Source organism: Pan paniscus, chromosome 17, assembly GCF_029289425.2.
Source record: "Pan paniscus chromosome 17, NHGRI_mPanPan1-v2.0_pri, whole genome shotgun sequence".
NCBI lineage: Eukaryota > Metazoa > Chordata > Mammalia > Primates > Hominidae > Pan > Pan paniscus.
In genome coordinates this window covers 53,363,856-53,378,536 of record NC_073266.2, presented here as the reverse complement: position 1 = coordinate 53,378,536, position 14,681 = coordinate 53,363,856, and the positions used below count along the sequence as shown (strand labels likewise).

General features: G+C 41.4%; 1 protein-coding gene across 5 annotated transcripts; it reads right to left on the bottom strand.

Annotated features, from left to right (window-relative positions):
- Positions 1–3,723: 3,723 nt before the first annotated feature.
- Positions 3,724–10,762, bottom strand: C17H18orf21 (chromosome 17 C18orf21 homolog). 5 transcript variants are annotated; one of them, XM_003830230.5, is made up of 5 exons: positions 10,182–10,762; positions 10,080–10,102; positions 7,895–8,094; positions 5,397–5,587; positions 3,724–4,167 (listed from the first exon to the last, which is right to left on the bottom strand). In XM_003830230.5, the coding sequence occupies exons 1-5, from the start codon at positions 10,256–10,258 to the stop codon at positions 4,002–4,004; spliced, it is 657 nt and encodes a 218-aa protein (XP_003830278.1). In that variant the 5' UTR covers positions 10,259–10,762; the 3' UTR covers positions 3,724–4,001. The 5 variants fall into 5 exon arrangements, with proteins under 5 accessions (XP_003830278.1, XP_008953923.1, XP_008953926.1 ...); XM_008955675.5 differs by having other exon boundaries at positions 10,080–10,120; positions 10,182–10,733; XM_008955678.5 differs by having other exon boundaries at positions 7,895–8,050; positions 10,182–10,435.
- Positions 10,763–14,681: the final 3,919 nt, after the last annotated feature.

Sequence of the window (14,681 nt, the reverse complement as noted above, 5' to 3'; positions counted from 1 at the left end):
CTCCCTATCCCTCTGGCAACCACTTGTCTATTTCTATATATTTTCCTATTCTGAACATTCCATATAAATGGAGTCACACAATATGTGGTCTTTGGTGTCTGGCTTCTTGCAATTAATACAGTGTTTTCAAGGGTCATTCATGTTCTAGCATATATCAGTAATTTTTTATGACAACATTACTATTCCACTGTATGGAAAAACCACATTTTTTTTATTCAACAGTGGCTGGACATTCAAAAAACACTTTTAGCTATGTTGAAATTTCTGTCTTATGCATATTATAAACACTACTGCCATGAACATTCATATATAGGTTTTTGTGTGGACATCTGTTTTCAGTTATCTCGGGTATATGCCTGAATGGAATTGTTGGGTCATATGGTAACTCTGTTTAAATTTTTGAGGAACTGCCAAACTTCCAAAGTGACTCCACCATTTTACAATCCTAGGAGCAATGTGTGATGGTTCCAATTTCTTTACATCTTCACCACTTGTACTGTGTCTGTGAGTCAGCCTAGTAGGTATGAAGTATCTTTTCGTGTATTCAGTAGCCATGTTGGAGAACTGTGTTCAGATTCTGACCATCTTCTGTCTTTTTATTATTGAATTTTAAGAGTTCTTCATAATTCTGGATGTAGGTCCCTTATCAGATACAAATGCTTCTCAATTTAGGATGGGTTATGTCCTGGTAAACCCATCATAATGTTAAAAAAAATCTCAAGTTGAGGCCGGGCACGGTGTGGCTCATGCCTATAATCCCAGGACTTTAGGAGGCCGATTCGGGCAGATCATGAGGTCAAGAGATCGAGATCATCCTGGCCAACATGGGGAAACCCCGTTTCTACTAAAAATACAAAAATTAGCTGGGTGTGGTGGCATGCACCTGTAGTCCCAGCTATTCGGGAGGCTGAGGCAGGAGAATCACTTGAACCCAGTGATTCAAGTGAGGTTGCAGTGAGCTGAGATTGCACCACTGCACTCCAGCCTGGTGACAGAGCAAGACTCTGTCTCAAAAAAAAAACAAAAACAAAAACAAAAAAAACTCAGGTTGAACCATCATAAGTTGGAGGTCATTTGTGTATGATTTGCAAATATTTCCTCCCATTCGGGGGCTGACTTTTCACTTTCTTGATGGTGTCCTTTGAAGAGAGCACACAAGTCTTTAATTTTGATGAAGTCCAGTTTATCTGTTTATTTTTCTTGTTGTTGCTTGTGCTTTTGGTGTCATATCTAAGAAACCACTGCATAATCCAGGGTTATGAAGATTTACTCCTGTATCTTCTTCTAAAGGTTTTATAGTTTTATCTCCACACTTCAGTTTTCAAATATTCTTTAGAAATGCCCAAAGACCTTTCTGCGAAACAGAAAAGTCAAGAATCCAGTGTCCCTCACTTGCAAATGAAGTAATGTGGACAACTTCCCACCTGAGAGTTTGTCTTTACTACTTTTTATCTACTTTCCAATCATGTGCTCAGAAAGGACCTTAGTTCTTAGTGTGGAAGAAGTAGAACTTACTAAATGTAGTAGTCTTGGAATCTGCAGTTTGTGCTATGTGCTGGGCAACAAACAAGGTGTTGGGGGTGCAAGTGAGACTACTCAGGTCTGCAAAGAGCTCACAGGCAGTTGGTAATGATCAGAAACAAGAAACTACAGGGTCACCAGAACTGTGAAAAAAAAGTGGCCCCTCATAATGCAGTGGGGTTGGGGTGGAGGGCAGTCTCCAAAGTGAGACCTAAAGGAAAAAGCACATGCAGAGGCCCGAAGCTGCCAAGTACATGGTATGCATTGAGAACTGCAAAGAGCTCGCTATGACCGGGTGATCAGGAGCAAGACGAGTTCAAGAGAAACAGATGTTCTAGAGAGAAGTTAGTCAGAAAGGTAAAGCAGCTACCATGACCATTGTGTTGTGCCAAATGTTGTGGACACAAAGTGAATACCTGGCCTTTTGGTGCTGGCACCAGTTAGCACAATTTCATTTCATGCAACTATAAGAACAAGTTGTTAATCTTGGCCTTTGAGTATTTTTAATTGATAAATAATAATTGTAGGCCAGGCGTGGTGGCTCACACCTGTAATCCCAGCACTTTGGAAGGCCGAGACGGGCGAATCACTAGGTCAGGAGTTCGAGACCAGCCTGGCCAACACGGTGAAACCCCATCTCTACTAAAAATACAAAAAATTAGCTGGGCGTAGTGGCGGGCACCTGTAATCCCAGCTACTCAGGAGGCTGAGGCAGGAGAATTGCTTGAACCCAGGAGGTGGAGGCTGCAGTGAGACAAGATTGCACCACTGCACTCCAGCCCAGGTGATAGAGTGAGACTCCGTCTCAAAAAAAAAAAAAAAAAAAAAAAAAAAAAGACAAATAATAATTGTATATATTTATGGGACACAATGTGATGTTTCATTACATGTATACACTGGTGTAATCCAATCAGGCTAATTAACAGATCCATCACCTCAAACATTTATCATTTCTTTGTGGCAAGAACATTAAAAAACCCTCTTTTGGCTGGGCACTGTGGCTCACACCTGTAATCGTAGCACTTTGGGAGGGTGAGTTAGGAGGATTGCTTGAAGCCAGGAATTCAAGACAAGCCTGGGCAACAAAGTAAGATCCTGCCGCTACAAAAAATAAAAAAAATTATGGCTTCTTGTAGTGGGAAATGAAAAAAATTAAAAAAAAATATTAGCCAGGTGCAGTGGTGTGTGTCTGTAGTTCCAGCTATTCTGGAGGCTGAGGCAACAGGATCACTTGAGCCCAGGAGTTCAAGGCTACAGTGATCTATAATCATGCTATAGCACTCCAGCCCAGATGACAGAGCAAGACTCTGTCTCTAAAAAAAAAAAAAAAAAAAAGGCCAAAAGGCCAAAAATCCTTTCAGCTATTTTGAAATATACATTAACTATAGTCATCATGCTGTACAAGAGATCATAGAACTTATTCCTCTTAATTGAAATTTCCCCTCCCCCAACCACAGCCTCCACTAATCACTATTATATCCTCTACTTCTATGAGCTCTACTTTTTTAGATCCCATGTAAATAATACAGTATTTGTCTCTCTGTGTCTGGCTTATTTCACTTAGCATAATGTCCGCTAGGTTCATCCATGTTATCATAACTGACAGAATTTCTTGCTTTTTAAAGGCTGAATAGTATTCCATTGTGTATATACACATTTACAAAAATCCATCCTTTGACAAGCATTTCTGTTGTTTTCATATCTTGGTTATTGTGAATAATCCTACAATGAAACACTGTAGGGCAGACATCTCTTTGACATACTGATTTCAATTCCTTTGGATATATATGCAGATGTGGGATCATATGGTAATTCTACCTTTAGTTTTTTGAGGAACCTCCATACTGTTTTCCAAAGTTGCTGTACTAATTTATAGTATCACCAACAGTATATTTCCTTTTCTAAGAAAGAAAATTTTAGTTTCCTATTGAGTGATCTATAATCAGGAATGTTCCAGATATTTACTTTTGCAATCAAAATAGGAATAAGGTTCAGGTTTTACTAAGATAGTTATGCAGATAATTGTGAGAAAATAAGGACCCACTTGATCCTATTCCTGAATTATCAACAACGCTATAGACACATGGAAGAAACCCTTATGAGTGAATAGACCCTCTCATAAAGATCTCAATTTCCTTTTGAAAGACAATAACATAAATAAAAACTGCTGACTAAAGGAAGAAAAAACAGTAATGCCACTACTCAATGTATATATCTATCTTTATATACATACACATATATATCTATAGATATGTGTCTACAAGGAACTTTCATATATTTTTTGATCCTCACAGCTGTCCTATGAGGTAGGCAGGTTTCAGGTATTCATACCAATGAGGTATTTTCCCCATAAACACTGAAGGATGCCAAGAAAAGTTTGCAATCAGATCTAGTTTCCATGTATTCAAAAAATGAATAAGAGTTTAAAAAGTTGTTTTGCCAACTTTAGTTTCAGAATTGACATCAGACATTTCTTATTTTCAAAGTCCACCCTTCAGAGAAGATAAGAAATTTCTGAAGTCCACCTTTGGAATCTTTTGGGATTCATTCTGACTAAGTAACATTTTTAGTTGAGAGAAGTGTTTCTTTGTTTTGCTGGTGTTCTTTGAGGAGCAAGTAGATACTGACTGTCCAGATGTAGGTGTTCTGAAAAGAAACAAAACCACACTTAGTTATACCAACAAATGACAATCATTTTCTACTCTTTTGTATTATGGCCATATACATGCACTGGCTATCCTCGGTGTATTATCATTTGACAAATCCCTGTTCAGTTAGATTTCCTCAGGAATTTCTGACAGAGAAAAGGGCAAGAACAAATGTTTAGGGCAAGAAAGTGTATTATGAATGGTTCAGTATTTTTTTTTTTGGAGACGGAGTCTCGCTCTGTCGCCCAGGCTGGAGTGCAGTGGCGCCATCTCAGCTCACTGCAACCTCTGCCTCCCAGGTTCAAGCAATTCTCCCGCCTCAGCCTCCCAAATAGCTGGGACTACAGGCGCACGCCGCTACACCTGGCTAATTTTTTGTATTTTAGTAGAGATGGGATTTCACCGTGTTGCACAGGCTGGTCTTGAACTCCTGAGCCGCCCACCTCAGCCTCCCAAAGTGCTGGGATTACAGGTGTGAGCCACCATGCCCGGCCGTGAACGGTTCAGTTTTGTTGGCACATAGGATGATTTAAGGCAAAGAAAGACAGGCAGACAGATTGGTGCCAGATAGGGCTGGAAAGCCATGCTAGAGCATTGATCCATATGCTACACAGTGATGCTTCTAATCAGAGCTATGCTCCAGAAAGATGATCACACTAAAAGAGTTTGATCCTAGAAGCAGGGAGACCCATGAGGAAAATCACTGCAGTAGTCCTGACAAATGGTGCATAAGGACCTGAACCAGAATATAGCAGCACTATGGAGAAAAAGGAGCAAAAAGATGAAAACAGGGAAGTAGGATATATAGAAATCGGTGACAAGGACCAAGGGAATAGGGATTTTTGAATGTACCTGTCATTTTAGGTCAAAATGTCCAGAAAGGTGTGTTCATTCACAGAATAAGGAACTCAGGAGGATGGACAGGTTTGAGTGGTTAGCTGTGGGGCAATGATGAACTAAGTTTTGAACATGTAGGGGACTGAAGTGGTTATATTTAGCAGGCAGCTGGAAATAGGCACAGGAGATGTTGGAAGTAGAGTAACATACCTAGAAGTCAAATGCAGTGAAATGAGCATTGAAGATATGGGAGTATGTGACATTAGAAAAGGGAGGAAAAATGGCCAAGTCCTGAAATGCATGGCATATTTAGGGAGTATATATTAAACACAGGAAATTAGAAAAAAACACTTAACACTGGCAATTCAAAAACTTCATGGATTAAGATACCTGAAAACCGATGCTGGGCTCTTGCCTTTCGAGCCAGACATGTCATGATTTGGGTTTGCAGTCCTTCTCTCTGGTGTCTTCAGGCTGAGTTTACTTGTAGGAGTGGCAGGATTGCTCTTCAATGTTGACAGAAAGCTTCTACTTTTACCATGATGTTTCACTGTTCTGTTGCATGTTTTACAAGTGATCAACTACCATAAAAATAAGAAATATCAGTCCTGTCATTTATCTTATAATTTAACCCCATAAACCACAGGTTCATTGAATTCTTAAATGTCAGGGACTATACCAGATACTATAGGGGTAAGTAAAATAGAGGCTGTCCTTGGGGAACTTGCAATCTAGTAGCGAGAATCAGACAAGACAATTTTTTTTTTTTGAGACGGAGTCTTGCTCTGTCCCCAGGCTGGAGTGCAGTGGCGTGATCTCAGCTCACTGCAACCTCTGCCTCCTGGGTTCAAGTGATCCTCCTGCCTCAGCCTCCCGTGTAGCTGAGACTACAGGCGCCTTCCACTGTGCCTGGCTAATTTTGTATTTTTAGTAGGCAGGGTTTCGCCATGTTGGCCAGCCTGGTCTTGAACTCCTGACCTCAGGCGATCCACCCGCCTCGGCCTCCCAAAATGCTGGGATTACAGGCTTGAGTCACTGTGCCCAGCCAACAAATTTTAAATGAGAAAATGTTCAATAAAAATGAATGGCTAAACATTTGTATTTAATTTAAAATAGGTTTTCAAAGATAATGAACTCTACTTTTTAAATACAAAACCATGTTTGGGGGGAATTTGGGAAGAGATGGGAGATAATACTTTTTAACATCTGGAGGAATGTTCTTTGTACCAGCAGTAAGCATTTAATATTTTTTTGCAGATGAACTTCAAGCCTCTTCCCAAAAACAACATGGCACAGTATCACTGGAAATTTAAGTAGCCCCTTCAAATCCTTAGCAATTTTGTAAACATAAGTCTAAAGTAACTTATACAACCAAATGAGTTGTTATACTCTCACACCTCTCCACTCCCATCATTAGCTCTAGAGGTTGTCTTTCTTTTCAAGATTCATTTCTCAAGAAATGGTCCATTTTCTAGCTAATTTCCTTTCTTCTACATATCTAATTGACTGTGCACAGGACTCAGCCCATGCCTCGGCAAATTAATACAAACTAGTTTAAGTGAGAAGTCGTTTGATGTTCATGAGCAGATGAAAATGCCAATGGAAGATCTGCATCTATCAAAGGTCTATGTTGCTTTACACTTTTTGGAAGGAGGCTGTATACAGGTTAAAATAAATCAGCCGGGCGTGGTGGTGGGCACCTGTAGTCCCAGCTACTCAGGAGGCTGAGGCAGGAGAATGGCGTGAACCCAGGAGGTGGGGCTTGCAGTGAACGGAGATCACGCCACTACACTCCAGCCTGGGCAACAGAGGGAGACTACGTCTCAAAAAAAAAAAAAAAAAAAAATCAGAAAAACAAATACCTCTAGCACCTTTCTAGCTGACTTCTGATTAAAATACATTAGAATGTAAGCTTCATGAGGGCAAAACACTGCAAGATAGTGAGGCAGCATTTGCTGTCTTTCCATTTAAGAACATTTTCCAAATATGTGGCAGTAATGATTTTTGAAAAATACAATTCTCCAAGAACTAAGAAACCGAATTCCATACTCACTTCAATATTCTATCTCTTCTTTCTTTCCCTTTAACCATTCAATTTTATGACAAAGCAAAATGCACCTACCTGATCAACACTGGTAAACTCCTAAATATGGCAATTTTCAATCCAAGTAATTGCTAATTATAGTCTTAGGCCAGACATAAGCTGTCATAATGTCCAGTGCCCGGCACAGTGATAGACAATAAGCAGGCACTTGAACAGTTGATAAATGTTAACATAAAATATGCAGGGATATAAAGTGTATTTGCTACTGGCCTCCATATAGTAAACCGTACGTAATCTGATTTTGGTTGTTTTATTCCATCTTATATCCCCAATATTAAATGTTGCTTGGCATATGATAGACCCTCAATAAAATGTTGAAAGAACAAAAGATGCATTCACCTTTGTTGGGCATACCTGTAAATCCACTCTGGCATGGAGTGGGAGGACAGCTGAAGAAGTGACATGATACTACATACATAACATACTACTATCTGAAGCAAAGGAGCATTAACTGAAAAAATAATATAGTGGTAACTGCAATTTAGGTGGAGCCATAACGGTCAGTTCAAGAAATCCGCACATTTGTGAAAAATAATGCTCAACAATGGGATCTCAAAACAATTGAGAGCTCACCATGTTTGGTTTAGGTAATCATGAAAAATAAAAATAAGCTGTCCTTATAATGAAACACTAATCATTAGAGAAGTGTTTATGTATATATTTTGATAATCCAAATATACTACTATAAATCTCTCAGTTATACTGAGGCTGATTCTTAAACTGATTTTAAGTGAAAGAAAAGAAAATTATAGTTTACTCATACATACTGGAACTGAAATCTTACCAATACACTTTTGGAGTCTTTGAACTTTTTCACCATTTTTGCTTCTTTAAAACTGAGTGTATAGTTTCTCGCTTCTCGATTAAGAAGTTTCTGTATTTTGGGTGTCAACTTGGCTTTGGGTTTGAGACGCACTCGAGAGTTATCCAGAACCAACAGCTGGAAACAGTATGGACACGTTTCTTCAAAAGTGCTCTTATCATCTAAAATTATACAAATGAAACTCACAATTCAGCAAATCAGAATATTTTGTTACCTCAAACTGTCAACATTTATAAAAAGTATATTGAAATTTAATATAAGCAGATACACATTAAGTAAACTCAAAATATGAAAATTTACAAAAAGATAAATTGGCAGTAATTTACCTTGCAAAATACAATTCCATCCATTCACTCCTTTCAGCAACAGATAGGCAAATCTCCAACCTATGCTAGCAAATCCTGTAGGCTTTAAAATATATCCTAAATCTAGCCACTTCTCATTACTTGCTACTAAGTTTTAAAAGGCTGTTATGTTTCACCAATTTTACCAATGCATTTACCACAAAATAACAAATTGCACTGCGATTTTGTTTCTTTTTTTAAATAATTAGCACAATGAATAGTATCTACTGTTGAGCACTGTGCTAAGTGCCAGGGATATAACAGCACTTATAAAGCTAAAGACCACACTTAAACTTAGCTCTGCCAAATGTGAAACTCATTCATATTCACTAAGTGACAATTAAGAATGCCAGGCACTGTTCTAAGTGCTGGAGACACAGCAGTGAACAAAGGACAATTCACCGAGGCATACAATAAATATAACAACGTCAAATGTTAAGTGCTGGGAATAAAAAAGTAAGATAGGAAAGGGGAATAGAAGTATTGATGGAGTTACTGTAATTTTAAATAGGTGGCTAGGGAAAGCTTCATTGAGTGATATTATAGAGACCAGAGGGAAATGGAGGATTCACATGAAAGCAGATATGTGAGGCAAGAATCCCAGGCAGAGTGAAGAGTAGCTGCAAAGGCCCTGAAACAGAAAAGCAAGGAGACCTAGTGTGACTGGAGTTGCGTGAAGGAAAGAGTAGGTCAGAGAGGTATGCAGGTCTATGACACAGGGCCTTACAATCCTTTTAAAGGACTTTCACTTTTATTAATCCAGGAGAGAGCTGGTGATGGCCTGGAGCAGGGTAGTAGCAATGGATGTGGTGAGGAGTGGAGTGCACTGGCGCCATCTCCGCTCACTGCAACCTCCACCTCCCGGGTTCAAGAGATTCTCATGCCTCACCCTCTCGAGTAGCTGGGATTACAGGCGTGCACCACCATGCCAGGTAATTTTTTTGTATTTTTAGTAGAGACAGCGTTTCGCCATGTTGGCCAGGTTGGTCTCGAACTCCTGGCCTCAAATGATCCGCCCGCCTCTGCGTCTCAAAGTGCTGGGATTACAGGGGTGAGCCACCGCTCCTGGCTGATTTTGGCTACATTTTAAAGCCAACAGGATTTGCTTGCATACTGGCCTGGGGGAGGAGAGAGAGTTAGGGAGTCAAGAATAGCTCCAAGGTTTTTGGGCTCAATAACTGTAAGGGAAGAATGGAATTATTTACTGAAATGAGAAAAACTGGAGGATCTTGTTGGGGGGTAAAGCTCAGGTTTTGGACATATTAGCTGAGTTTGAATTACCAGACATTGAAAAGAATTTGTCAAGAAGACATTCGGATATATGAGTCTAGAATTCAGAGGAGAGGTCTGCGCTGAGTATATACATTTGTAAGTCCTCAGTATATGGTATTTAAAAGCCATGAGATTGGATGAAAAACTGTCACCAAGGAAGCGAGTGTGCCTAGAAAAGAGGTCCAAGGGCTGAGTACTGGGCCACGACAATACTTAAAGCTTGGGGAGATTAGGAGGAACCAGCAAAGCAAATCGAGAAGTAATAAATGAAGAGGTGAACTACGTAATGACCTAGAAGCCAAGGGAGGAAACTATTTCAAGACTGATCAATGTGTCAAATGCCGCTAACAAAGCAAGACAAGGCACATTAAAGAATTTTGATTTTTCACGAAACCGAGACACATGCGGGTTTTGTTGTTGTTGTTTTTAAGGAGGGGAGTGAGTCCATCGGCCTTATTTGAGCGTTGTGCGGAACAGAGGAAAGCGGGGCGACAAGAGCCCAAAGCACAAGAGACAGGCGTTCTTCTTACCGTGCGACGAAGTGTAGGCCCAGCTGTAAAAGAGAAAGAGACTTGTGAGGAGCAAAGGATCACCTACCCGCTCGCCTCCCGCTTCCCCTCCAGTCCTCTTACAGGAGGTAGCGGGCTTGGCCCGGGCAGCTGTCGTGCAGTCCCCGCGCTGCAGCCTCAAGGTAGTGCTTCTGTCTCATCGCCGCCGCCGCTGCCGCTGGCTCGCCGCGGGAACCAGGTGAGAAAATAGGGCGCCGGAAGTCTGCTTCCCAGCGTCCCCGTCGTTGGCGTCCAGACTCAAGCTGCTTCCGGAAACAGGCACCGTAGGCAGACGGGTTCCGGTTTCCTTCGCGTCCAGTCTGGCTTGGAGGCGTGCCCAGCCGGGAGGCGGCCCCACCCGCCCGCCGCGTCCCCGCCCCCTCAGTTCCACCCCTTGGCCTGCCGGGTCCTCTCAGGGACCCAGCGGAGTTTCGAGTCAGACTTGAGCTCGGGCGTAGCGGCTAGACCGGGCTGTGGCGTTAGAGTCCAGAGGTGAGGCTCCCACCCGCCTCTCCATCTTCCTCCCGCCTCGCCTCCTCTCTGACAGCCCTTTTGTGATTGCCCCGCCGCAGCTTCGCCCTCCAGATTCGCCGGGCGCGGTACTGACTGGTGCGCCGGCGGGCGGAAGCGCTGCCAGCAACGAGGCGGCCGGGAGGAGCGTCCCCAGTCCAGCCTGCCCTCCGCCTGCGTAAACGCTAGCGTTTCTCTTTTTGTAATTAAAGTGAAATTCACATAACGTAATATTGACCATTTTAAGGTGAACAATTCAGTGGCGTTTAGTAAATTTACAATGTTGTGCAAGCACCATTCTGCTATTTCCAAAATATTTCGCCGAAGGACAGCCAACTCCATGAAGCACTTACGGCCAATCCTCCTCTCCCTCCCAGGCCTTGGCAACCACCAGTCCGCTTTCTGTCTCTATGGATTTACCTATTCTGGGCATTTCATGTAAATGGAATCATACACACGACCTTTTGTGTCTGGCTTCCTTCACCTAGCATAATGTATCAGGTTCATCCACCTTGCAGCACGTATCAGTACTTCATTCGTTGTTATGGCTGAATAATAATATTCCATTGTATGGCTGTATCACAATGGTTTATCCATTCATCAGTTGAACGTTTGAATTGTTTCTACTTTTTGGCTGTTATGAATGAATGCCGCTGTGAACATGTGTGTACATGCATTTGTTTGAGTGCCTTTTTTCTGTTCTTCGGGGTATAATACCTAAGAGTAGATCTGCTGGGTTATGTAGTAATTCTGTGCTTAATGAGGGTTCCAGTTTCTCCGTATCCTCACCAACATTTGCTTTTCTTTTTCTTTTTTTTTAAATCTAGCCTTCCTAGTGAGTGTGATGTAGCATCTCATTGTGGTTTTGATTAACATTTCCCTGACTACTGATGCTTTTGAGCAGCTTTTCATGTGCTTGTTGGCAATTTATATATCTTTGGCTGTTTAAGTTCTTTGCTCATTTTTTATTGGAGTTGTCTTTTTGTTGATAAGTTGTAAGGTTTTTTAAATGTGTATGTTCTGGATAGTGGACCCTTATTTAGCCTGCTTTATTTATTTATCTGAGATGGGATCTCACTCTGTTGCTCAGGCTGGAGTGCAGTCGTGTGATCACAGTTCACTGCATTCTTGAATTCCTGGGCTGGGTTAAAGGATTCTCTTGCCTCAGCCTCCCTAGTAGCTGGGAACCAGGCACACTACCATGCGTAGGTGTTGTTGTTGTTGTTGTTGTTGTTGTTGTTGTTATTATTTTGGTAGAGATGGGCGTCTCACTATATTGCCCAGGCTGGTCTTGAACTCCTGGGCTCAAGCGATCCTCCCACCTCAGCCTCCCACAGTGTTAGGATCACAGGTGTGAGACACTATGCCCAGCCCATTTTTAATTTTAAAAGGGAGCTAAATTGGCTAGGCGCAGTGGCTCACGCCTGTAATTCCAGCACTTGGGGAGGGCAAGGCGGGTGGATTGCCTGATCTCAGGAGTTGGCGACCAGCCTGGGCAACACGGTGAAACCCTGTCTCTACTAAAATACAAAAATTTAGCCAGGTGTGGCGGCATGCGCCTGTAGTTCCAGCTACTTGGGAGGCTGAGGCACAGGAATCGCTTGAACCCAGGAGGCGGAGGTTGCAGTGAACCGAGATCGCAGCCACTGCACTCCAGCCTGGGCGACAGAGCGAGACTCCGTCTAAAAAAAAAAAAAAAGGCGGGAGGCGGGGGGCTAAATTATATAAAGATTTGTAAAGAGAAAGTATATATTTACATCTCTATAGGCATTTTAACTTTTTCCAAAGAAAAGTTATTTTCCCTGCTCTTCCCACCTTTCCATCCCACTTCTCTGAGGCGATCAACATGAATAATTGGGTGTCTCCTCTATACCTATGTCCTTATACACTTAAGTACGTGTATAAATATGCTACCCCCCACCACTTATCACGACCACAACGAAAAGAAACAAACCAAACACACACACAAAACCAAAACCAAAAGTAAAATGTTAGTTCCTTACTGTATAACTTGTCTTTTTTCCTTAACAGCAGGCCACAGACATCTTTTCAAGTTAGTACATGCTTTTAAATAGCTGAACATATTACAAAATGTAATGAAACATAATTTAATTTATTTAATAAATAACCATACTTTATTTTCCTATTGATGTTCATTTGGAAAAAAATTAGTGCTTTGCTAGTTTATACAGTACTGGTGGTTTTATTTCTTTTGTCTGAATTCCTAGAAGAGAAATTACTGGGTAGAATAATATGCACATTTTTTATATGCCAGATCATCCAGAAAAGGTTGTAGCGATTCATATTCCCAGCATCAATGACTAAGAAGGCTGGGTCAAATTAGATGGGTGAAAGGCAAATCCTCTTTTCATTTATCCCTTGATGGTTTGCATTTTCTCTTATGAAGAGAAATCTCTTGTTGGATTATCAGTTTTTAGAAGATCTTTTATTTTGGTGAAATTCACTTTCTGCTTGTCATATGTGATGCAATATTTTCTTCTTCCTTATCTTTGGCATAATTTATAACTTTTTTTAACATTACAGAATTTTGTATGTGATCAAACAAGTCACTCTTTTCATTATTGGATCTGGGTTTTCTGTGTGGTCTAAAAAGTCCTGCTTTGTCAAAGTTAGGTAACTAACTATTCAATTAGATTTTTTTGTTTGTTTGTTTGAGACGGAGTCTCACTCTGTTGCCAGGCTGGAGTGCAGTGGTGCGATCTTGGTTCCCTGCAACCTCCGACTCCCTGGTTCAAGCGATTCTCCTGCCTCAGCCTCCCGAGTAGCTGGGATAACAGGCATGCACAACCACGCCCAGCTAATTTTTGTATTTTTAGTAGAGACAGGGTTTCATCATGTTGGCCGGGATGGTCTCGATCTCCTGACCACGTGATCCACCTGCCTTGGCCTCCCAAAGTGCTGGGATTACAGGTGTGAGCCACTGCACCTGGCTAATCAGATGTTTTTCTCATACTTTTCTAGTATGATTTCTTCCATGCACATATTTAATTGATATGAAATGTATTTTCACTTAAATGTAAGAGCATCTGACATTTTTTTCAAAATGGATAGTAAGTTATACAAAAGCCCCCTGCTAGGTAAACTAGTGTTTTTCCATTTGAATTGAAATAAAAATAATATGCAATGAGCACTGTATATGTGCCAGGCACTTTTCTAAGCATCTTAACATGTGTTAATTTATTTAATCCTCACAACACCACCATGGCATAGGAGAAATGCCACTACACCATATAGAAGTTCTGTTTTGTTTTGTTTTTTACATAGTTGTATCTGTTTCTAGGTCACTAATAAAGCAGAAAGAGGGAAAATGTGAAAATGAAATCCAATATGTGTGCATGTGCTGAGACCCCAGCGGCGCTAGAGGAATTAAAGACACACACACAGAAATATAGAGGTGTGAAGTGGAAAATCAGGGGTCTCACAGCCTTCAGAGATGAGAGCCCTGAACAGAGATTTACCCACATATTTATTAACAGCAAACCAGTCATTAGCATTGTTTCTATAGATATTAAATTAACTAAAAGTCCCCTATGGGAAAGGAAGGGATGGGCCGAATTAATTGCAGCAGGAACACGCCCTTAAGACACAGATCGCTCATGGTTTTGTTTGTGTCTTAAGAATTCCTTTAAGCGGTTTTCCGCCCTGGGCGGGCCAGGTGTTCCTTGCCCTCATTCCTGTAAACCCACAACCTTCCAGCTTGGGCGTTAGGGCCATTATGGACATGTTACAGTGCTGCTTCTTCCTTCCCATGGCTTGCAGCTGGTCTGTCCACAGGTCCTGCTGGCTCTTCATCAGAAGTAAATCATGACTGCCCGCTTCTCTGCACCACCACAGCCACCCTCTTCTCTTGCCTGCACCCCTGCTATGGCCCTCTGCATTCGTTTCCTGCTTCCTCTTTTATCTCTCCCAGTCCAATTGAAACTGCCTTTGCAAAAATTAACAGTGAAAATGATTAGCGTGAAAGAGATCTGACCTAACCAACTCCATCTTGCTTCTAACCTCTAAGCTGTCCTTGTTCATTCCCAGGAATTGGCTGAACTAATTTTGGGAGGA

Bases quoted from the DNA above. Each gene is read 5' to 3' on its own strand.
- C17H18orf21 (XM_008955675.5), bottom strand. From the start codon at position 10,258: ATGAGACAGAAGCACTACCTTGAGGCTGCAGCGCGGGGACTGCACGAC. The intron at 5,588-7,894 runs GTAAGATTTCAG...TTTTTATGGTAG, and splicing joins AAGACTCCAAAAGTGTATTG to TTGATCACTTGTAAAACATG. The intron at 4,168-5,396 runs GTATCTTAATCC...GTTTCTTTTCAG, and splicing joins AGCCCAGCATCGGTTTTCAG to AACACCTACATCTGGACAGT.